Genomic DNA, 23,596 nt, shown 5'->3' with positions numbered 1-23,596 from the left:
TTTTTTTTTTTTTTTTTTTTTTTTTTTTTTTTTTTTTTTTTTTTTTTACAAAGAGCTCGTGAAAGATCAACCTGTTGGTAATGATTGTACTAGTGGTACAACTTGTCCTACCGGACATGTGAGTGCAACTCTAGTGCAGTGATACATAAATAATGAATGAAATATAATTAATTAAAGAGTATAATTAATTAATTTTGTATTATTGGAGCTTATAATTTGTAAGTCCATAAGGTCACTATCAAGACCCGTTTTTCGAGTTGTTTAGAGCATGAATCACGGTGTAGGCTAACTTGAGAAGAACAAAAATATAATATTCTTTTGCCTTTTAAAACGATGAGACATGAAATCTTTTAAAACATAAAACCTTACATATATACAAACTCACCATATACAAAATATAGTTTAAGTTTAAATACAATAAGGAAACGATGTCCAAAAATTAGATTGGAAAAAAAAAACACAAACCGATGGAAGCTCTCAAACCTAAGCTATCTACCATGGTTACTTGCTTGAGACCGCTCGTGTCCCCAACAATTTGTGATTACCTGAAAATAGTAAAAACTAAAGTGAGTATAAAATACTCACCTGACCATAAGGCAGTGGACCTAGCCCCAAAGTCCTAAGTATTGGATTTTAAGTTCTAAAAACTTGGTCGGTCTATTGCCTAGCCCTAGCTTATGTACTTGTGTGGTCCCTCGTCCTAAGACGAATTTAAGAAGAGTGGATTCCAAAGGGCTATTCACTTCTTTTTTCACACCATACATAATACAAGTCTCATAGTCGGTAAACAATATGAACCTGTAAAAACCTATGTTCGAGATTCGAACTAGGTTTCAAAATTTTGATTTCTCATAGTGGCTCTAACATTCTCCTTATTCTCCTTGTCCCTCGTGGCACAAGGAGAATGTTAATAAAAATAAATTGTATAAAATTGTAACATGAAATTAATAAAATTAAATTTAAATTATTTTGAACTAATATGTAAGTTACCTGAAGATTAGATTCTCATACACAAATCTTGCCAGACATAGTTATCTGAATATTTCCACACATTCTTATAAAGTATTCCTTCAAATAATATATATATATATATATATAGTAAATAGATCCTTGAATTTTTATTTTGAAGGCACAAAATTAAGTATATATCTAATAGTTAAGCACATATTATCTTTATTGAACATGATAGTTAATAAGATGAGGTGATTACTATTACCACCCGGAATCCTGAAAACGTCTGTGAAGAGCGGCCGTCCATCATTGAACCTTAAAAAATATGTAGAAACAAAATGGTTACCGGCTTACAAAAAGCACCAACCAGAGAACATGCATTTCAAAGGGACAATCGAAAGTTAATATCCTTCATGGGAATGACCATGATTGCCTATGCAGGCACGTTGGAAGCTGCCCCTCCTCCATCTTCAACCGAAAAAGGGATGGGTTTAGTGGGCGCAGGCAAGCGGCCAATGCTGTCAACTTTGTCTTGCTGCTTTGGGGGTGGCCTAGCTGCTCGTGGTAACAGTCTACCCTTCTTTTCGAACCACTCCGGCTTGAGCAGCGCCCGAAAGCCTAATTTATTGTAATACACTCTTCTAACAGTCCCTCCGGCAGCTTCCACCGCTGCCTTCGCCCTAACAGTGACCCTTGACACCTGAAAACATCACGTATTTAAGATTAGTTCCGAGCACAAGAAGAAGCTAGATCGGAGGCTATTGAGATCAATCCAAATGGTTAAAGATGGGAGACTTGAAAGCTCTAACTATGACAAAACTTGCCTAAGCACATCAATCACAAGCAAATAACAATGTCTACAAAGCTACATAAACGGAAGAAATATTCCTTTTGTTATAGCAAATACGGGCAATCTGAAAGCAATTGGATCCCAACCTAGACTAGAAAGACAGCTAGAAGCAACCCTGGAAGAACATCGACAACACTAGAACCTTCGTCCAGAAGAGTGCACTAGCTTCAAATTGGCAGCATCACAACACCTCAGATTTATAGGTAATTGATACAAAATATGAGCTTAACTAAGGAGCATATAGGTTTAGAAGTCAACGTCAGAACAGAAAAAGGAAAAAAAGAAGCATTTTTTTGTTGAAGATTTACCTCTAGGTGAATTGGCCACTTAATCTGTTCAGCACCACGTCCCATCAACCTCACCCCATCCTGTATTTGTTTTCCAATTGCACCAGTATCCTATTCCACAATGGTAAGGATAATAAATCAAATACAATATTAAAAAGAAAACAAGTATTTCAGGCTTTTGATAAGACTAATCAAGATACAAGTCATGATACCTTGAGTGTTTTCATAGTGATTAATTGAGAAGAATCAATTTTCCCAGCATTTATAAGTTTAGCAATCTTTCCCAATCCAACTGGCTGTCATAAAACAAAAGAATCAAGAAATATCATAACACTAAAGGAAAAAGTATCATGCCCAAAAAGAATTGTCTTTTGCACTATACATAATAATATTGTTAGGGGCTTCACATCAGAAGATACCAACTGTGTTATACATTAAGTAATGCAAAGTGCAGAAGGTAACTCTTTTAAAGATCATGCAACATGAATTTCGTATCACATGCTATTTTACTGAAATAAAATTACTAGTAGATATCGATATTAAAGACTTGTTATCATCAAGATGAAAATGGAATTCATTACACAATTTGGCATCAATATTTGCATAAAGTTAAACGAGCATCTTTAAATTAATCTTACTCCTCCAAAAAAAACAAAGTAATTGAGAAGTAAATAATAATCACAAGCAATGTTTTCTAAAGCTCGAGGTGCACCAGAGCACAATAGTCTTTTGGGACCTTAAGCATGGACTTTTTTTTTTTAATGGCGTACAATAAAAATGTAAATAAAACTTTAAGATATGAAGAAAAACAGTATGATGAATATTAAGATGATACAAAGTTAAAGAAAATAGAGCTTTTATTCGAGAATGTAAGAATATTAATATATTTCTTCCTTAAAAATTAGAAAAAAGAAATCAAGTTTGAGGCGTTAAGGCACACAACACAAGTGCTAAGATGCATGCCTCAAGTGGGCTTTGTTAGGAATCAACAACTCTCCACAATGGTATGATATTGTCCACTTTGAGCATAAGCTCTCATGGCTTTGCTTTGGGCTTCCCCAAAAGACCTCATACCAATGAAGATGTATTCCTTAACTTATAAACCCATGATCATTCCCTAAATTAGTCAATGTGAGACTTTTATCATCTAACACCTCCCCTCGAACAAAGTACGCCTTCCCTTAATCGAGGCTCGACTCCTTTGGAGTCTTAGTCATTTTTTACTGCCTTCGAGGAGGCTTGACTCCTTTTCTTCTGGAGCCTTTGTTCGACATTTGAGGATTTACCTATCTATTAGCACGACTAAGTTTAGAGTATGGTTTTGATACCATGTTAGGAATCAACGACTCTCCACAATGGTATGATATTGTCCACTTTGAGCATAAGCTCTCATGGCTTTGCTTTGGGCTTCCCCAAAAGGCCTCATACCAATGAAGATGTGTTCCTTTACTTATAAACCCATGATCATTCCCTAAATTAGTCGATGTGGGAGTTTCATCATCCAACACCTCCCCTCGAACAAAGTACGCCTCCCCTTAATCGAGGCTTGACTCCTTTGGAGTCTTAGTCATTTTTTACTGCCTTCGAGGAGGCTTGACTCCTTTTCTTCTGGAGTCCCTTTGTTCGACATTTGGATTCGCCTATCTATTGGCGCGACTAAATTTAGGGCATGGCTCTGATACCATGTTAGGAATCAACGACTCTCCACAATGGTATGATATCCACACTTTGAGCATAAGCTCTCATGGCTTTGCTTTGGGCTTCCCCAAAAGGCCTCCATACCAATGGAGATGTATTCCTTTACTTATAAACCCATGATCATTCCCCAAATTAGTCGATGTGGGACTTTCATCATCCAACAGGCTTCAATGAGGGAGACTCACTTCTTTGAAGCAAGGCACATAGGTCGTGCCTTGGGTTTAAGCACACCAAGGCGCACACCTTAGTGGGCATTTTAAAATATGGATCACAAGCAACAAAACAATAACATGAAAACACAAGTCAAATACCTGAAATGTGAGGCTGAAAGGATTCTTAAAGCCTCTTTTAGGAAGCCTACGACGAAGTGGGGTTTGACCCCCTTCAAACCCTAGCTTCCCAGAACCTCTCGCTTTTTGACCCTTGTGACCTCTGCCTGCTGTCTTCCCCTTCCCAGAACCAATACCACGACCCTTTCTCGTCTTCTGTTTCCTTGGAACTTTGTCTCTCAGATCATTTAAGCTCAAGAGGCTGTAAGCTCGAAAACCAAGGACATTCCCAGAAAGAGGGAAACCTACACTCCGATCAAGGCTAGGGTTTTGCTGGAACTCTAGGAATGGACGTGATACTGCTTGGTTTATTGCAAAAGCAGGTGGGGGTTTAGTACGAACTGAAGCAAATGAGCTAGATAGTAAGTAACACAGCCGTCTTCGTAGCATTTCCTTCTCCTTTTTACAGATCGAATAATAAATTTCACTAGTTGTCTCTGTTCCTCAAGCCAATGCAGGATAGAGACTAAATGATTGCTACATTATGAATGGAATAGTTTAAGTTTTGTAATATACAGAATATCAAGTGGAAAATATCTAGCTCAACCATGTATATGTATTTTAAAATAGGTTCTTCCTTATATCCTACTGAACAGAATAGCACTTAACAAAATCACCAATATAATTCAAAACATGATGTAACTATTACAGTATAAGACGTGAGGAGTCTATGTAGAAAATTAAAAATTAAAAAAAGTAAAAAAAAAAACAAGCAGAAATAATGTAGTCAAAGTAGAGGTAATAAGAATAGAGTTCCTACACCCCTCAATCATAGATACAGTATGGTATTTCAGAGCGAAGATAAAGAAAACATCAAACACAAAATCAAAACCTTGGGGATGCATCGAAAAAGTCTAATAAAGTTAATCTTTGTCTTTTTTTTATTCATTTGTTGGGTTGAATAGTGGTATAAGATAAATAATCAAACACAAACTAATCGTTGGTGGATTAATACATAACACAATGCTGAGTAAAAATAATCACCACCTACAAAATATGTTGGTGGGTCTGTACATAACACATGCTAAGTAAGCAACTCATGCTTGAGGAGCCACCAAATAATATACAAGGCACACATCATACTATTCACAAAAATTGCACATGCTCATCATACGTGTAAAATAAATAACAATTACAAAAGACTAAATGCATGAATCAGCACATCATGTAATGCACACTCAATGTCTACTCAAGCTCGACAAGCTCACTCAACTTTACTGAGTCACTCAACACTCATATTTAGCCTTCACCAAAACTCTTTGAGACGGATTCCTTCAAGATATGTCGACCCCTTACCTTTTTATCTAGGGCCTCAACGTTTTCTACTGCATGCAGTGTTAGACATTGACTTACCCTAGGCCTCAAACTATGCATCGACCCTTGACCTACCTGAGGCCTTGAAGTATGCATTGACCCTCGACCATTTTTATCCAAGGCCTCAACAACTTGGCAACATATTGTGCCTTTTTCTCATGAGCCCCAATACTTGTCTCTGTAGACTCCCATAGACCCTTGAGCATTTTTACCCAAGGTCTCGATGCTCCTCTTAATCCAATGATTAAATATAACCCCTCAACCATTTTCACCCGAGGCACACCAATATGCACCCTACTTTCCTTTACAAATGCACATAGTACTCTAACCTTTTTCTCACATGAACAACAAAACGCCCTCAACTGAAATCATATGCATAATTAGACATTCTCAACGGCTTATAAACATAAAATCTTCAACGGCTTCCCAGCATGTTAGTCATCACAACATTCGAGCATGATTAACCATCCAAAGCCCATACTGGTTTAAGAGCATCAGATATTTACATCATAAATAATAAATATAGCACAACTTAAGAATAACATACTATCAAACAACGTAAAATTCTACCTGCCTAAAGTGCTCCTAGATTAATTCAAAGGGGTCCTAAACAAAAAGAAATACTTGGACGCTCGCATTAGTTCAAAATCCTTATTCAAACTGAAAGAGTATTCTAGAGGGCCGCTCTTACCAAATATGACCTTAAACCTTAGTTCGAACACTCCGAATGAAGTCTAACTCTACACCCAAGAGTTCCCAAGGGTTAGAGATTAATCAAAAACATTTTAATCGAGTTTGAAATGGATTAAAAGCAGCGTTACACCCAAATCTTACCAAAAGAGCTTAGGTCTTTGCTGAAATGTGTTCGAAGGAGTCCGAAACTAGTAAGAACCTAAAAAAGAAGAGCACCAAGCAATAGAATCCAATTCAAACACTTAAAATTCAATCCGTAAGAAAGAAAAAGCAAATGTACCCATGAAACGTTACCAATAAGGACTAAAATCTTTTCTGGAACGTGATCAAGTTCAAAATCGCAAATCTGATTTCTACGGGATACGAGAAAACTGAATCAAAATCAATTGAGGAGTAGGTTGCTGCTGAAATTCGCTCGCTAATAAATACGTCGAACCCACGAGTTTAGAGGCGTTTCTATTCGTGCCTGGAATCTGCTCCCGCCGTAGAGCAAATGGAACTCTACGAATCGTCGGCAAGATGCGTCGCTGCAGAGCAATAGAAGTCTGGACGTTAAGATTGCTGCCGCGGCGTGGGTGTCGTCGCGCACAACAAGACGCCGTCGAGGTTGTGAGGATCTGCTTGTCGGAGTGTAGGTGCTTTCGCCGCAGGTTACCTCCGTCGCGTAGAACTAGAGCTCGTAGGTTGTGCTGCTCGACAAACGCCGCCGGTGGAAGGCTCACCAAAGAAGAAGAAAGCGACTGAGTAGGGACGGGGAGTGAAATTGGGGAATCAGGTTTCCTTACTTTTCCTTTGAACGACAAACTCAAAGAAAAAATATATATATATATATTTCATTATTAATTTTAACTTAATTTTTTTTAAATATATTTTGTCTCACTCATTACAAAAAAAAAAAAAAATTCACTAACATAAATTTGTTCACATTTAATCTTAAAATTTCTATGATTTAACCACCAAAAAATAGGTCGGGATATAATTAGTAATTTTCAATTCTTTTAAACTTTTTTCAGTCATTCTATCCAAAACCTGATATTCAATTAATTCATATATTTCTGGTTTATTCAGGCGTCACACATCACACATATTCAATAAGTTCAAGGAAAAAAAAGAGAAACCAACCTATACCAAAATTTAAAATATCATACAACTTTTAAATGATTTTATCAGCTCAAAAAATTTTAAAGGTCCAATAAAAAGTAAATTTCGTCTTTGTAATCTTCATGTGGTTGTTTAACTTGGGAATGTACGGATTGAATAAACACAACAAACACGTGTGAGATTCGAGCTAAAATCAAATGATGTCTAAGAAAATTATTTTTCGTTGGAAATCAACCGCCAATGAAGCAAAGGTATTATGAGACAATAAGAAATTCAAGGTTAGTTGACCAGAAAAGAAACCATAGATATGTGTTATTTCAGTTTTATGATGTTGTGTGGGATTTTTGTACTCATGTTATGTTTTATTTTATTTAGAATTGTATTTAACACTCGGGACTCGTATTTGTATTTAAATGTTTACAAGTTTCGTACATTTTGAAATTTGTTATGTTCTAAATTCCCATCTAGTGGTTTCTTTTTAAAAATGAGATAAATTATAGCACCTTTTAATCCTTGTGTCAATGGGGTGGTGATTTGAAGCTTTAAAAAATGGATTGTTACGAGTACAAAGACATACAATAAACATCATATCAAGTCTACTAGCTGTATCTCTTTTATGTTCACACATTTATCTTTTTCATTATTGTCAACGTAAGGGATGTAGTCACAAAGTTTTTTTTTTTTTTTTTTTTTATAATTTTGTCTTCATTAAATTGAATATTTTGAGCAAATCCTTAATGTATCTTTTTCGACTTTAAGATACCATCTTTGAGCTGTTTGATTTGAATTCCAAGGAAGAAACTAATTTCTCACGTGGCACTAATCTCAATTTTTCTATTGTTTTTCTTAGTTTAATACCGTGAGTATTATTAAGTTTTCCTATTCTAAGGTTATTCCCGAGCTCTTGGAGCTTGTTTTAAGCCATAAATAGTATTTTTCAACTTATAAACACGATTTGGTAAATCAAAACTTTCAACATCGAGGGGTTATTCTACATCAACTTTCTATATAATATAACCAATTTAGAAATGCACTTTTTACGTCCATTTGATACAAGAACGATTTCTTATAAGAAACAAAACCAAGAAATATTTTAGTAGTTATGAATCTAGCAATAGATGTAAAAGTTTCTTCATAATTTATACCTTCTTCTTGACAGTAACCTTGAGCGATAAGTCAAGATATTTTCATTTTCATCGATTTCCTACCTTCTCGAATCATTGCTAAAGGACATCATCAACCTCGGTTGGGAGATATTATGCCACACTAGATAAAAAGTTGTAGTTCCAGTGGTGAAGGAATTCTAGGCGCATGCTAGCCAAGATAAAGACTACAACTTAATAACCAGAGCACAAGTAGTTCATTGGAGCCCTCAGGTCATTAATCGACTACAAACCTTCAACCATGTCACTTTTAATAAAATGGTAGTATCTCCTCAGATGTGTAACTCAAAACAGTCTTAGAGATAGTTAGCACGGAGTGTCAAAATGTGGTGCAAGGACAATGGTAGAAGCATACCTCAACCACAGGAGGCTGTTGAGAAAGTTCGAGCAGCGAGGCTGTTAGGAAATATTCATATGACTTTTGATGATGTTCAGGCATGCACCCTAGAAGCATAGTCTAAATAATAGGGTAATTGCTAAATTGCTACATATTTGGGACTGGGCCAGCTCAACCTATATATTTGGAATTGGGCCAGCCCAACACAAGGCCCACAAATTGCTAAATCTTCATCTTTCGCCTTTTTTTCCCTTTTGGATTTAAATAAAAACAAAACAAAATTAGTTTAATAAATTCAACTTACTCTTATTTTTAAATAACATGACATCATCTATCAAATAATTCTTATTCAATAATTTATTTGATACCAATAAATAAATACTGACTAAAAGTTAGAAATACTTTTTATATCTCCATTTTTTAAATTTAATTTTAATTTAAATAATTATTATATTTCCAATTAGAATTCTAAATTTAATATTTCTATATCAACGCAAAAATTTAATTCATCTGACGGTTGGGGGATGTAGCTCACATGGTAGAGCGCTCGCTTTGCATGCGAGAGGTACGGGGTTCGATACCCCGCATCTCCAAATTTTTGCTTCTTTTTTATCCTTTTCAGAAAACGTTAAATGGTCTGTAGATATTTCCAGAACTGGGCCAAAACCAACTAAATCCCAAGTCGTGATCAAATGTATTTATAAATAAAAAATTAAAAATAAATTATTACATATTAAAAATTAATACTTAATTTGATAGAATAGTTAACCGTGCATGATTAAGCTATTATAAATTTTTAAATACTAAATTTAAAGGATAAAACTGTTACAAATTTAAAAGCTCTAAACACCAAAAATATTTTATAACCCGTAAAAAAAATTATGTTTTCATTCAACAAACTTGTTTTCTAACGACCCTAAATTTCCACATATCTAGAGTCGTCACTAACGTCTCATGCTCATCTCTAATGCAGAATAGAAATATAAGAGTGTTCATCTTTATTAACGGAAAAATTTAAAACTTCAGAATACATTTAAACATTGGAAAACACTGCCGGACTTACGTGTTTCAAACATCGTGCTGGAGTTCAAAAAGATAAAATAAAACGATTACAATTAATTAATATAAATGAATGAAATGCAAACGCCTTATCCTAACCAAGACTAGGAATTAAATATGCAACTACCCTATGCACGCGTCACAGTCTCTGATCACGATGCCGCCGTCAACCTTACATGGGCGCCTTGCCTTTACCAGAAAAAACAATATGGCACACGGCCTGAGTATTTTGGAAATACTCAGTAAGTGACCCCACTATAGGGGGCCATGCTAATGCAAACACATGCAATCATGAATAAGGACCTATCTCTAATCATCTTAGGGGTGGCCTCCAGTCTCTGACAAATTGGATGTGTAGTACTTCCCTACACACGACTCACACGTGCGAGTATGAATCCCCAGAGCGCTCGCACACCCCCTAGACCCTCTGGTCAAGCTAATCTGTAGCGACGTCCGGAGGTCAGCGGAACCCCATAGTGTCATGCGCCTCATGAACACCCTCATCTGTGTGCATTCGCACCTGTGCGCATTCGCGCTCATCATAAGGTGTGCGTCCGCACTCATCATCTCTAGGGGAAGTAGCCCTATGCTTATGAACACACAAAATGCATGAGGTCCCTCTAAATCCATCGTAATGTCTCTTCTGACACAACCTTCTAGTCTCATCTCTTTGTTACTCTAGGTAACGCATACTCGTGGATATTTATATTAATATCATTTTCATGCTCTTAGGGTTGTGTCCTACGTCGATCTAATGACATGATGCAATATGGTACTCATTATCATCTAGCATGCTCAATATGGAAAACATCATCATATTAAGGTAAAAATCATGCAATCATCATGCTCATCATAATGCCACAATGTGCGTCAAACATATCAAGCGTCACTTAACAAAATATGTATATACTGGCACATATCATCAAGCATCATACAATTTATTTAGCCTATCCTATAGTAAGGCCACTTACTTGGTTGACCTTGGCCGAAGTACTCCCTAAATAGCTAAACGTAAGCTCCCGTTCTGTGAGAGCTGCTTCCTACGTCCTTGGGGTTTGTTTCCTATCACACCGTCCACCACTTTCCATTAGTATTTCACAATTAATTTACCTATAATTTAATAAATGTGAAATACGGCTCTGAAACGGCCTCGGATACCTTAATCGGGGCCCAAAACAGATTCGGGAGGGTCGAAACAGTGGAAACCGGGCTGAAAAACATGTGAGCCGAGCCGAACAGCCGCTGGAGCCGCCGGAGCGTCACCGGAGGGAGCCCGAGCCGTTTGCGTTGAGCAGAGCCGAGGGACTGCCTGCGCCGCTGTGTGACACGTGGTAGCAGCAGAGAGAGCCACGTCAGGCGGTAGTGTCGGGTCGAAGCGCGGGTCGCAGTCCGGTTCGGGTCGTGGTTCGGGTCACGGGCTGTAGAAGGCTACTGGGCCAAGACTAATCGTTGGGCCTCGGCTTACTGGGCTAGGCCGCAAGTGTTTGGTTTGCAGGCTGGCTCAAGTGGACCGCGGGTCTAGTCTGGGTTGGTTCAACTGAATCGTAGCTTCTGGACCGGTTTGAGGTTTGGGCCGCTATAGTTGGGCTGGGCCGAAGGCAGAGGCCAAGGGAGGAACGGGCTGACGCTCCCGGGTTCTGGGTTCGGGTTGACCCGGATCCGTGGATCTTGTCTTCCTTACCCGACTTAGGTCAATTTTCCGGCGAGCTTTCTCTCTCCTTCCCGCGGCGTTTTCGTTGCCGATTTCGGTCCTCTTCCTTCCCTTTTTCTCTTTGTTCGTCGTCCTTCTTCTTTTCTGGGAGTTTTGCGGCCTAAAAGCTCCTAAAAGCCATAGATCTAAGAATCGATTAAGAAACTTAATTTTTCGACCTCGGTTATCGACGACGACGCTTACGAAATAACCCAAAACGCACCCTGAGTTATTGTGCTTTTGTTAGGGATCCTTCTTATGGTGGTAACAGGTCGTTTGGTGTCGGTTTGAGGGTGGTTTGAGGGCTCGTCGGAGAAACTGGACGCTCGCCGACGTTTGTCCGAAATCTCTCTCTCTCTCTCGAAATTTTTCTCTCTTTTCTCCCTTTGCAGGTGTTCTCAAGATGCTGGGTGTCGTGGGCTGAGGGCTGGGCGTGCTGTGGCCGTCGTTTCGCGTGGGTTCCGCGAAACTCGGCGGTCGCCGGAAAACTCGCGGGTTTTCCAGCAACTGAGTTTTTAATTTAATTTTTTTTTAATTTATTTTATTATTTATTTATTTTTTATTATATGTATATATATATATATATATTTCTTTCTTTCCCAGATCGTTACAGGCTCAGTCATGCATCGAGTCATGTGTCAAGTTGAAGTTTAGGTGCTCAGTGTCACGGCTATGCATGTGTCAAGTTGAAGTTTAGGTGCTCGGTGTCACGGCTATGCTTGTCTAAGGCATGTCGTCTGTGACCACGTGTTTGAAGTCCCAATCATATGTGTCCAAGGCATGTTGCCTATGGTTGCATGTCGATTTCAAGCTCATTTTACTTACTTTCGTGTTAGCTAGGTTTTAACTGTTCTTATTATGTAAGTTCGAGGTGTATGACTAATCGTCAATTATTTTACTCGGGTTACACGCTATCAAAATTGTGGTTGTAGCTTATTTTTCTTGCTTGCATATAACATTATTTTTTAAAATCGATTTTCACACATTTTCTAAAACCGTTATACTCTCGTTTTCTATAATATTTTCTTAAAAATAGGGTTGGAGGTTTGAGTATACGTTGGTCGTGCCAACAATGACCCAATTTCTAATTGTTTGACTAACTCCAGAGTGAGAAAACACAATTGCATTACAAAGTTCCCAGAGTGCGATTGTAATTGTCAACTCTACTTAGTTACCTATCCACTCTTTAAGAGCTTTGAAGACCAAGTCAACAAGCCTAGCATTTCTGAGATTTTTTGAAGGATTGGGCCATAGAGAAACATCTCATTCGAGAACAGTTCCTCTGAACATGTCTAAAGACAAAGGGAACTTTTTGTCCTCACCTTTTGCAACCTTATTATATTACTAAGAAGCATGCATCATATTTTGTTTAGTTATTTATGGTTATATCCATACGACTCTCGATGATGTTCATGCATGCACCCTAGAAGCTGGATCTATATATCCATATGTAATAATGCTACTTTGTGCTGGTTCCAATCCATTAAAATCCACCTTAGTCAACATAATTCTCATTGCTGGAGGTAGTCTTAGACTATTTTTTTCAACAAAAACTATAAACCGGAGTTACCACCCCTTAACTAACTTCCAAGAATGACTCCACACCTACACCAATGCTCATCGAGGACAATGACTAGTTTAAGTTTGAGAGTATTAAAATAATTCTACCACCCCACACATACCAAAAAAAAAACAAAAAAAAAAACTTATCCAATTCTCGATGTCAAGAAATCTGTATCATTGGTGGAGGTGACAAAATCGAAGGCAGTATGTATAAGAAAAACTGTCCTTATTGTTAAGACTCCCCGTAAAGATTCATTCTAGTCTTTATCCTGAACTCAATCAATCACTTGTCCCTAGACAATTAGGCTAGAAATGATGAGTTGCATCACAAATGTGGTCATATTGAAAACTTCTAGATACTACTAGCAAGAGAGTCGAGCCAAGGGAGAGTAAGTGGTAACTTACATAGTCATCCCTTGAAGACTTAAGTGATCTACACTAAGTGGAGACACTCATCCCAGAAGTATTGTGAGGGATTACAATCAAAATGAGAAATGCGTTATTTTTCTTATAAGAAATGGTTATATGTGTGTAATGAAACGTTAGAAAAACCTAAGTTGACGAAAAAGGAATAAGATGTGAATCATGTTTTGATAAATACTCTGAAAACAGAAATACAAAATGAGGACAATGAGAAAAGAAAAAAAAAAAGGAAGAGTGGAGAGATCAATTACTGAAAGTTACCTAGTTTAATTATATATATAATTGACTTATTTTATAAAGAGAGAGAATCTTTATACCGAACCATAATGCTATAGCAAATCTGGGAGCGATCCTGTTAGTGATAATATTTGTTGTAGCAACTCTGACAGCAAATTTGTTGGGGACGACACGCACATTTTTTAATCTAAATCAGCAAGAGAGAAAGAAACAATATAAAAGGAAAAGACATGTATGAATGATTAGGGAATATTTCCCTGATGGACATGTATGAATGATTAGAGTATGTTTTTCGAGCTTTAGATGGTCGATAGGAACATCTCCCTAGTAAATCCTGCATAAGCGAACAAAACTAAGATTAGGGTGTCGAAGCTAGAGAGGTTTACAAGTTGACCGAAGTCAAAATGCTTCCAGTAAATCAAGCATCCTAGAACCGTGAGTGAAAATTAGAGCTCTAGACATGAGTGCATCTAGGGGACAAAATAGCCCAAGGGATAACCCTAAGGGTCTTGGAAACATGAGATATGGACTAAACCGCTTAAACGTCCTTTAGAATCTAGTAAACCACCACGATATCTAAGAAAGATTAAGTAAGCTTAATAGAATCCCTAAGACCACTTGAGTGACTATTGAGTTAGATTCGAGACAAGGTTGACGTTGCGATCTCGTTAAACTGGTTTTGAGGAAGGACTTGGGATTACACGGGTAGTTAGCTCAAGACAAAAACCCTTATTAAGTGTAGAAACGGGTTAAGGTTGACACTGCAACTCCGTAAACTGGTCTTGACAAAAAGTTGGTTTTTTGTCTTTCTATATTCGATATTTTCTTTTGGATATAAGATAAACAAGTAGGGGATGTAGCTCACATGGTAGAGCGCTCGCTTTGCATGCGAGAGGTACGGGGTTCGATACCCCGCATCTCCAATTTCTTGTTTAATTTTTTGTCCTTTTCAGAAAACGTTAAAAAAAGGCTTCTAGTATTTGCAGAACTGGGCCGGCCCAAAACTAACTAAATCCAAACCTGTCCGTGATTGGCATTTATGTGTGAATACAAATAATTATTTAACTTTTTGAGAGAAAAAAAAAATTAGTACACTAATTTTATGAATATCGCTTAGTTGACTCAGTCATGCATAAGTTGTATGTTAGGTGCTCAATATCAAGTCATGTTTTATCTTAGTTATGTGGTCTATGATCGTGTGCTTGATTTCCCAATTATATGTGTTGGTGTGTCGTTTATGCTCGCATGTCCGTTCCAAATCCCTTTTACTAGCTTTCATGTCAGCTAGGTCTTTAACACAAAATTCTAATTATTTGACTAACTCGAGAGTGAGAAGACAGAGTCACACGATCATCAGCTCTACTTGTTGCCTTATCTTGTTTTTAATTTTGATATTTATTTATTTATTTAGAGGGAAGAACAGAGGATGCTTGAAAAAGAGTTAATGTATAAAGAAAAGAGTGATAGTGAAGCAAAAAGAAAGGGGACTATTTTCAAACACAATAATGTGATAATGCCAAAATAAATCAATAAATAAATAAATAAATAAATAAATAAAAATGTCGAGGTGGGGGGATGCGGGTGGGTGTGGTTTTTTGGTAATTTACTTATCATAATCAAATTATCAAATTAAGCTACGTGCTTCCAAATATTCTGTTTTATCATTTTATTATTATTTTCTTCTTTTTACGGGTGTGGTTTGGCTTCATGTCAATTGAATCCGACCTTTGAATTAAATAATAATAAAATTTATTTCTCTTCTCATTCCATTTTTCTTACTTCAGATAATTACATTTTACCTTTCTATTTCCAATTTCTGCATCTACCCTTTTCTACTTATTTACTTATAATATAAATTATAAATAATAAATGTGAAAAATATAATAATAATAATTATTATTATCGTGTTTAGTCTACCAGACAAATCTTCTCTTTGCTCTATCCCCGTCTTTCCAACCGGGATCTTCATCACTTTAGATATGGGTCCCTACACAAATATGTGTAATAATATAAAATTAATCGTGATTTGATTTAATTAATTAAATTTAAAAATTATAATATTTTAATTCGTTGGTTTGAAGAAAATTCATATTATCATATTGTGTAGAGAGAGTATAGTTGGGACAAAATCAAGGGATGATTGCACATCATGCCATTGTGCACCACATTTCTATAATATATAGTTGACTCTGCCTCATCCAGCCACAATATTATTATTTTTAAAATAAATATATTTTTTTTTTCATTTAACTTGTTAAAAAATTAGAAAAATATTTTTTAATCCAAAAATAGATGTCACGTAGGCTTCCGACAAAAAGAAACATTTTAATAATAATTTTTTTTTGGGTAATATTATTATGGGAAAACAAACTAATTAGATAACTTATCACCCATCAATGTTTAAACCATTTCGATATGAATTTAATCTCTATTCTCGATTCTTGAATTATTTAATTTTAAAATAAAAAATTTAATTGTGAATTAATTGCACGGATAATGTAAACACATGAAACGAAAGGTATTAACACATTGAAGTAAAGAAAATGTGTTAATTGAGTTACTATGGACGAAGAATGCGATTGTGTGACGGGCACGTTTGCAAGCCTACAAGGAGTGTAAGTCTGCAACTATGCGTCTATCATATGTGAGCTTGCATGAAGGAGTGCTATGGAAGGAAGGAAGAACGAAGAAGATGAAGAGCCGAGTGTACTTGAGTAGGAATTGTGTGAAGAACAAAAAAATATTGAAGTGTACAGCGAGTGGTAAAGAAGTACTAAGTTGGTGAGCTATCCGTGTCACGTCAAAAAAGGGAGGAAGAGACTGGAGTCATCAGGTGAGGCTCATAAGGCATAAAGTTGTATTGTACTACTGGGTAGAGGGCCGAGAAAGAAGAACGAGGGTTAGGCCAGAAAAACTCGTTTTTTTTTTTTTTTTGTTAATGCAATCGGGTTGACTTGGATCTTTGTATACTAAACCCATACCCATCCCAAACGTGATTGAGTCTTAAAAACCAATCCAACCCGACCCAAATTATATTTAACCCAATCCAATCCAAACTCTTATTATTCAGGGTGGGTTAGTTCGAGTTCTCGGGTTCAACTGACACTTTTACCAAAACTCATTCTGTTCTAGACATCTTACGTTTTGATTTGAACGTAAGATATCTAGAAATTAAGAAGGTTTTTGAGGTAAAAAATAAAAAATAAAAAATAAATGAAAAGGGCATGCACGCAAATCCATGTACATCCCCTTAAGAAATGGGGTGTACTTTGATTTCATTTATAAAGCCTACAAGTTTCGACATGTCGTACTGCATTCAAATTCAGCTGCACCAACAATCATTATGTCGTACTCTATTTATTATTATTATTATTATTTTTTTGCGTAAGATGTAATTTAGTTGGAAATTACGTGTTGTTCTAGAATAATTAGATTAATAACAATGATTACGTGGATAATCCTTTTTACTAATTTGAATTAAGTATATATATATATATATATATATATATATATATATATATATATATATATATAAAAGCAATAAAATTGAGAAGAAAAAAGGAAATGATGGAGTAATATTATGGTATGGAATGAATATTTCTTATAATGAAAGAATAAAAAAGCTTAAAATTCAAACAAACACCAACATCATCATCATCCATCCATCACTTATGCATCATTATTATTTATACTTATTAATACTCTCATTTCTTTCTTCTTCTTTTTTTTTTTAATTTTATTTTATTATTATTTTTTATAAAAAAACAATTAAAATAATTTTTTTGATGCATGAGATCGATGGGACAACACAACCACATTTGCATTCACCACCCCCAAATCTAAATATATATATATATCTATATATATCTAAATTAATTTATTAAAAAAACTCTAAACATCCTACAATCTCTCAAAAATATTTTTAAAATTTTAAAATTTTTAATAATATATATTATTAAAAATAGCCTTATCCTTTGTTTTAAATAAAAAATAAACAAAAATATTTTTCAATTTTAAAAAGTTTAGTTAAATCTTGTTTTTAAATGTTAAAAAATACTTTTATTTATTACTTTTATGTTTAAAAAATATCTATCAAAATTTTAAAAATAGCATTAATATTTATGGACTCTAGAATAAAAAAAATTTGAAAAAATATTAATAAATGTGGACGCTTCATAAATCAGCTCCATTTCTTACCTTTTTTTTTTTTTCTCTACAAATTCAAGAATATTAAAGTGATGTCTAAAAGATTTGTATTTTTTTTTGAAATATAGTACTAATAGTTAAATTAGTTGACCGACTGTTTTTTATGGTTTTAAAAAAAGTGTTTAACATATTAGAAACTTTTAAAAGCTGGGTGGTAACTGTAAAACATTCTTAAACTTTAAAGGGTATTTTAGAATCCATCAATAATATTTTTTAATATAAATTATTAATAGTTAATAAAGTATAAGAGTATTTTAAATTAATTTTTTAAAATTTAGGGATGTTTTTACTAATTTAGCTTAAACTAAAATAATAATAATAATAATAATAATAAAAAAAGAGAGTATTTTAGTAGTAACAAAAATGGAAGGCATGTGAAGATGTGAGGTGCGTGTGCTTTGGATTGTGCGGTATTGTATTGTATGTTGGTGGCACTCTGATTTGTTCACACAGAATTATATATATTGAGACGAAGAAAGCGTTGAAATGGTGTGCGTTGGAATTGGTTGAGAGGTGTGTTTCTTTTTCCTTTTTCCCCTTTTCTCTGCTTCATCGCCACCAACTTCAATCAAACCCCCCCACCCCTTCTCCCATCTCCTCTCTTCAATGACAAGGTCCTGGTCCTACTCCCGCCCCGACGCCGATGCCTCCCACCACCCCCCGCCCCAAGGGATGCTCCCCCTCTTCCTAAACGACCTCGTTAACCACCAGGACTTCGTCGAGCTCACATTGGAACTCGACAACGACTCCCTCATGCTCCGCAGCATTGCTCCTGCTCCTCCTCCTCCTCCTCCTCCTCCCGACCCCCTCCCGGATGACTCTCTCCTCTCCATCACCGCTAGAATCCGCAGCAAATTCCCCTGGCTCCGCTCTGCCTCCTCCCGCGCTTCTACCGCCTCGTCTCTCGACAGAGACGACACGGCGGCGGTACCCATGTCTGCCCGTGACGCCCGCCGTCTCAATGCCCAGCTGCAGCGCACTCGATCTAGCGCCCAGGCTGCCCTTCGTGGCCTTAGGTTCATCAGCAACACTACCGGCGCCTCTGACGCTAACGAGCTCTGGCGCAGAGTCCAGTCCAGATTTCATTCTCTGGCTCAAGGTGGACTCCTCGCCAGAGATGATTTTGCAGAATGCATCGGTGGGAGCTCAACCCATTTTGGATTTACAATTTCTACTCCAAAATTTACATTAACAGTAATTGAATTTCTGACAGGAATGATGGATTCTAAGGAGTTTGCGCTTAGAATCTTCGACGCATTAGCAAGAAGAAAAGGATTGAGGATTTCCAAAATCAACGTCGAGGAATTACATGAATTTTGGTTGAAGATTTCTGATCAAAGCTTTGACGCTCGTCTTCAAATCTTCTTCGACATGTAAGAATGATTCAAATTCATTCATTTGTAAATCGAGTGAGTAATTCCGACCAACATGAACAGGGCCGACAGCAATGAAGATGGTAGAATCACAAGAGATGAAGTGCAGGAGCTGATCATGCTAAGCGCTTCTGCCAACAATCTTGCAAGACTCAAAGAACGAGCTGAGGAATATGCTTCGTTGATCATGGAAGAACTCGACCCAGAAAACCTCGGATACATCGAGGTATGGTTTTAATTAATAATTTAACATGTGGGTTTCTTCTGAATTCTTACACGTTGTGAAATTTTTTGATTGATTCAGCTATGGCAGCTGGAGACTCTGCTTTTACAAAGAGACACATATATGAATTACAGCAGACCTTTAAGCACAGCAACAAGTGTCGGATGGAGCCAAAATCTAAGCTCATTTAACCCCAAAACCATTATTAAATCAGCCACCACAACGCTCCATTCTGTAATCCTTCAAAATTGGCAAAGAATTTGGATTCTGTTCCTCTGGGGTTCAACAATGGCAGCTCTGTTCGTATGGAAATTCCTTCAATACAAAAACAGAGCAGCTTTTAACATAATGGGGTATTGTCTTCCCACAGCCAAAGGCGCTGCCGAGACACTGAAGTTCAATATGGCCTTAATACTCCTCCCTGTCTGCCGTAACACTCTCACTTGGCTCCGATCGACAGCAGCGAGATCGGTCGTTCCGTTCGACGACAACATCAATTTTCATAAGCTGATAGCATGTTTCATAGCAGTCGGGATCGTCGTGCACGGCGGGGTTCATCTGGCGTGTGACTTTCCGAGATTGGCGAGGTCGTCGCCCGAGGAATTCGAAGTGATATCAAGTGATTTTCATAACAAGAAGCCGAGTTATAAGGAGCTTTTGATGAGTGTTGAAGGGGTAACAGGGATTGTGATGGTGGTTTTGATGGGGATTTCTTTTACACTTGCTACTCATCGGTTCAGGAGGAATGTTGTGAAATTGCCTTGGTTGTTGAACAGATTGGCTGGGTTTAATGCGTTTTGGTACTCTCATCATCTTATGGGAATTGTGTACCTTTTGCTTCTTGTTCATGGGACTTTCTTGTTTCTTGCTCATAGCTGGACTCAAAAAACGGTAACCCGACACCCCGTTTGATAGCTATTTGGTTTTTTATTGCATATTAAGCTTATATATATCACGAGTTTCTTCGAATTTGCTTTAGAATTTAGCTAAGAATTCATATGTTTACGTTCGAGTTGTTTGTGTTTTTTTGGTGGTAGACTTGGGTGTATATCGTTTTTCCTTTGCTGTTGTATCTTGGGGAGAGGAGCCTCCGAGCCTGCAGATCAGAGTATTACTCTGTTGAGATATTGAAGGTAATGTACCATCTTCCATTTCATTTGATTGTTCGATTAATTTTTCGATCGTTCCATAACAAGAAGTATTCGTTAAATGTCGTTAAATTTGAGTTTGAACTCGACAAACAAAGCATCTACTTCTTCCTTTGAGGTCGCTAAATTCTCGAAATGATAACCGTGAGATCCCACATTGGTTGGAGAGGGGAACAACATTTCTTATAAGGGTATGGAAATCTCATAAACCGGATAGTATGCTAGCAAGAACGCTGAACCCTTAAGGGAGTGGATTGTGAGATCTCACAGTGTGGAAATCTCATAGCTACAAATGGTATCAGAGTCAAATATCGGACAGTGTGGGACCCCCAAAGGGGTAGATTGTGAGATCCCACCTCGGTTGGAGAGAGAGGAACAAAGCATTCTTTAGAAGGTGTGGAAACCTCTCACTAACAGATGCGTTTCAAAACCTAGCAGTGGGCTTGATGTGTTACAAATGGTATCAGAGCCCGACATTGGGCCGTGTGTCAGCAAGTGAGACTACACACTTCTTCCTAATAGACCCATTTTAAAATCGTGAGGGAAAAGCCCCTAAAAGTGTATGTGAGCTTGAGCTGTTACTGTAGGAAAGTAGCATAAATTTTTTTTAGGACTAAAAGGTTCGAATGATTGAAATGAACAGGTATCAGTACTACCGGGGAATGTGTTCAGCTTAGTGACGTTGAAGCCAAGAGGGTTCAAATACAGAAGTGGGCAGTACATATTCCTTCAATGTCCTTCAATTTCCCAGTTTGAATGGTACGTTTACAACTCCAAATCTACTTGCTTCTTCAACACAAAGGGGGAAAAAAAAGAAAGAAAAAAAAAAAAGAAAAAAAGAAGCATAACACTGAAAACAAACCTGCTCAGGCACCCATTTTCTATCACTTCAGCGCCAGGAGACGAGTATCTGAGTGTGCATATCAGGACAGTGGGCGACTGGACCAGAGAACTCAAGCGTGTCTTCACTGACCATGTTAACTCCAAACCTGTCCTTGCCAGAGCCAAATTGGGCCACTTGGTCAACATGGAAAGAAAAAGGTAACGTGTCTTTCTATCGTTTCTACTCGTGTCTATTTAGTTTCTAAACTTTGTGATGGTTCGTTCAGCCAGCCAAGGTTGCTGTTAGATGGGCCGTATGGTGCACCCGCGCAAGATTACCAAAACTACGATGTGCTTCTCCTCGTTGGACTTGGAATTGGAGCCACCCCTTTTGTTAGTATCCTTAAGGATCTTCTCAACAACTCGAGAACCATTGAAGAACAGACGCCAACGGTACATTAAAAACTTATTTACATAGAAATTTGAACCTCTTTCTCGATATAAAAATGCAACTTTGGACCTCTTTAGCTTGTCTTATATTAATAAAATAAAATAAAATAGTTTAAAGGTTCCGTTTAATAACCCGTTAGTAGTTAGTTTCTAGTATTTTAAAATTAAGCTTATACACACTACTACCACTTGTAATTTTTTTTTTGTTACATTACGAAACTGAGTCTAAGATTCTCATGTTTTCTATTAATGACATAGGAATCGACAACAGAAACAAGCAGATCAGAAGACAGCTTTGGATCGTTAAACACAACGCCAAGCGGAAAGAGGAAGCTACAGAGCAGGACGGGGACGGGACAGGCGCAGGCTTACTTCTATTGGGTGACGAGGGAGGCTGGCTCTTTGGAGTGGTTCAAAGGGGTGATGGATGAAGTAGCGGAGATGGATAGGAAGGTACGTAAAACAAAAACAAAGACATTAAATCAAGTAGTGAAACGAACGAACTAACGAACAAACGAACGAATCAGGGCCAAATTGAACTCCACAACTACTTGACGAGTGTATACGAAGAAAGCGATGCAAGGAGCACATTGATCACAATGGTTCAAGCATTGAACCATGCCAAACATGGCGTCGACATCCTCTCCGGCACTCGAGTAAGTAACGACGCTATCTTCAACCCATTTTTCAATTCGATTCTTATTCTCTAAAAGATTTTAAAATTGGCAGGCGAGGACTCACTTCGCGAGGCCAGACTGGAAGGAGGTGTTCGGGCGAATAGCGTCGAAGCACGCTTACAAGACGGTGGGAGTGTTCTATTGCGGAATGCCAATGCTAGCCAAAGAGCTGAAGAGGCTATCACTGGAATTTACTCGCAAGACTGCAACAAGATTCGAGTTTCATAAGGAATACTTCTAAAACTTAACTAAACCAAATAAACATATAGTTAGATGTAGATTCAATTACCATATATTATACGTCATTTATGTGTATTTTTTTTAACCATATAACGATATCAAATAAGTGAATGAAAATAATATGCAATTTTTATTACCATATCGGCTAGTGGTGGGCTTGGGTCATTACACAAATTGAGCCGAGACTAATCAATGATATGACTATAATGTGTCGAGACGTTCAAAATATGATTGTTTATTAACGACGTTCACAACATTCCGCAATAGAATGTTGGGTTTGTCAATGTGTTCATCGTGAAAAGAACAGCTATTGGAAAGGGCAACCTAAATGGTATCGGAAGAACATGTTAACAAATAATATAGAATAATAGCATCATAGAAATCAAGATTAAGACTGATTATATAAAAGGATGCGACACAGCTATGAAACAATTTTAAATTTTGAAGTCCAATGATTGAATAGTAATTTGATGATATAATTGAGGAAACAAATGTTTTTATAAACCAACTATCTTGGGACCCATACATTTTGGAAAGACCAATAATTATGTTCTATAATGTTCTATAGATAAGACGGAGCCCAAATAGATACAGACATTAATCCATGATGTTTACAAAAGACCTCTCCAATTTGCAAGGAGTGAGGTATAACTATAGGAGGTAAAGATTTAGAGAGTTTACACCAAGATGTAGGTAAACAACATTGTCGAAAAGTTTTGTGTAGGTCTGTGTCTTTCCTATAAATATTTTATGATTTCTTTC

At 36.9% G+C, this 23,596-nt stretch overlaps 2 protein-coding genes and 2 non-coding genes across 6 annotated transcripts; 3 read left to right on the top strand and 1 right to left on the bottom strand.

The window, feature by feature from the left end:
- Positions 1–1,144: 1,144 nt before the first annotated feature.
- On the bottom strand, positions 1,145–6,911 carry LOC111439779 (50S ribosomal protein L15). Of its 3 annotated transcripts, XM_023077306.1 has the most exons (7): positions 6,417–6,911; positions 6,264–6,321; positions 6,121–6,169; positions 4,098–4,592; positions 2,301–2,384; positions 2,110–2,199; positions 1,145–1,651 (listed from the first exon to the last, which is right to left on the bottom strand). In XM_023077306.1, the coding sequence occupies exons 4-7, from the start codon at positions 4,503–4,505 to the stop codon at positions 1,385–1,387; spliced, it is 849 nt and encodes a 282-aa protein (XP_022933074.1). In that variant the 5' UTR covers positions 4,506–4,592; positions 6,121–6,169; positions 6,264–6,321; positions 6,417–6,911; the 3' UTR covers positions 1,145–1,384. The 3 variants fall into 3 exon arrangements, with proteins under 3 accessions (XP_022933074.1, XP_022933073.1, XP_022933075.1); XM_023077305.1 differs by lacking the exon at positions 6,121–6,169; XM_023077307.1 differs by lacking the exons at positions 6,121–6,169; positions 6,264–6,321.
- A 2,332-nt stretch (positions 6,912–9,243) lies between these two features.
- TRNAA-UGC lies at positions 9,244–9,316 on the top strand. Its single transcript has one exon. It is a non-coding gene; the product is annotated as a tRNA-Ala (tRNA).
- Positions 9,317–14,545: 5,229 nt separating this feature from the next.
- TRNAA-UGC lies at positions 14,546–14,618 on the top strand. Its single transcript has one exon. It is a non-coding gene; the product is annotated as a tRNA-Ala (tRNA).
- Positions 14,619–18,282: 3,664 nt separating this feature from the next.
- Positions 18,283–22,968, top strand: LOC111439761 (respiratory burst oxidase homolog protein E). Its single transcript, XM_023077281.1, has 11 exons — positions 18,283–19,039; positions 19,115–19,274; positions 19,338–19,500; positions 19,579–20,388; positions 20,535–20,630; positions 21,289–21,404; positions 21,516–21,686; positions 21,755–21,920; positions 22,176–22,370; positions 22,445–22,573; positions 22,647–22,968. Exons 1-11 carry the CDS (start codon positions 18,508–18,510, stop codon positions 22,833–22,835), a joined length of 2,727 nt encoding a protein of 908 aa, XP_022933049.1. The 5' UTR covers positions 18,283–18,507; the 3' UTR covers positions 22,836–22,968.
- The last annotated feature ends 628 nt before the right edge of the window (positions 22,969–23,596 follow it).

This window comes from Cucurbita moschata, unplaced genomic scaffold (assembly GCF_002738365.1).
Source record: "Cucurbita moschata cultivar Rifu unplaced genomic scaffold, Cmos_1.0 Cmo_Scf00106, whole genome shotgun sequence".
Classification (NCBI taxonomy): domain Eukaryota; kingdom Viridiplantae; phylum Streptophyta; class Magnoliopsida; order Cucurbitales; family Cucurbitaceae; genus Cucurbita; species Cucurbita moschata.
Note: the sequence above shows the minus strand (reverse complement) of the source record. Positions and strands in the feature narration are given on the sequence as shown.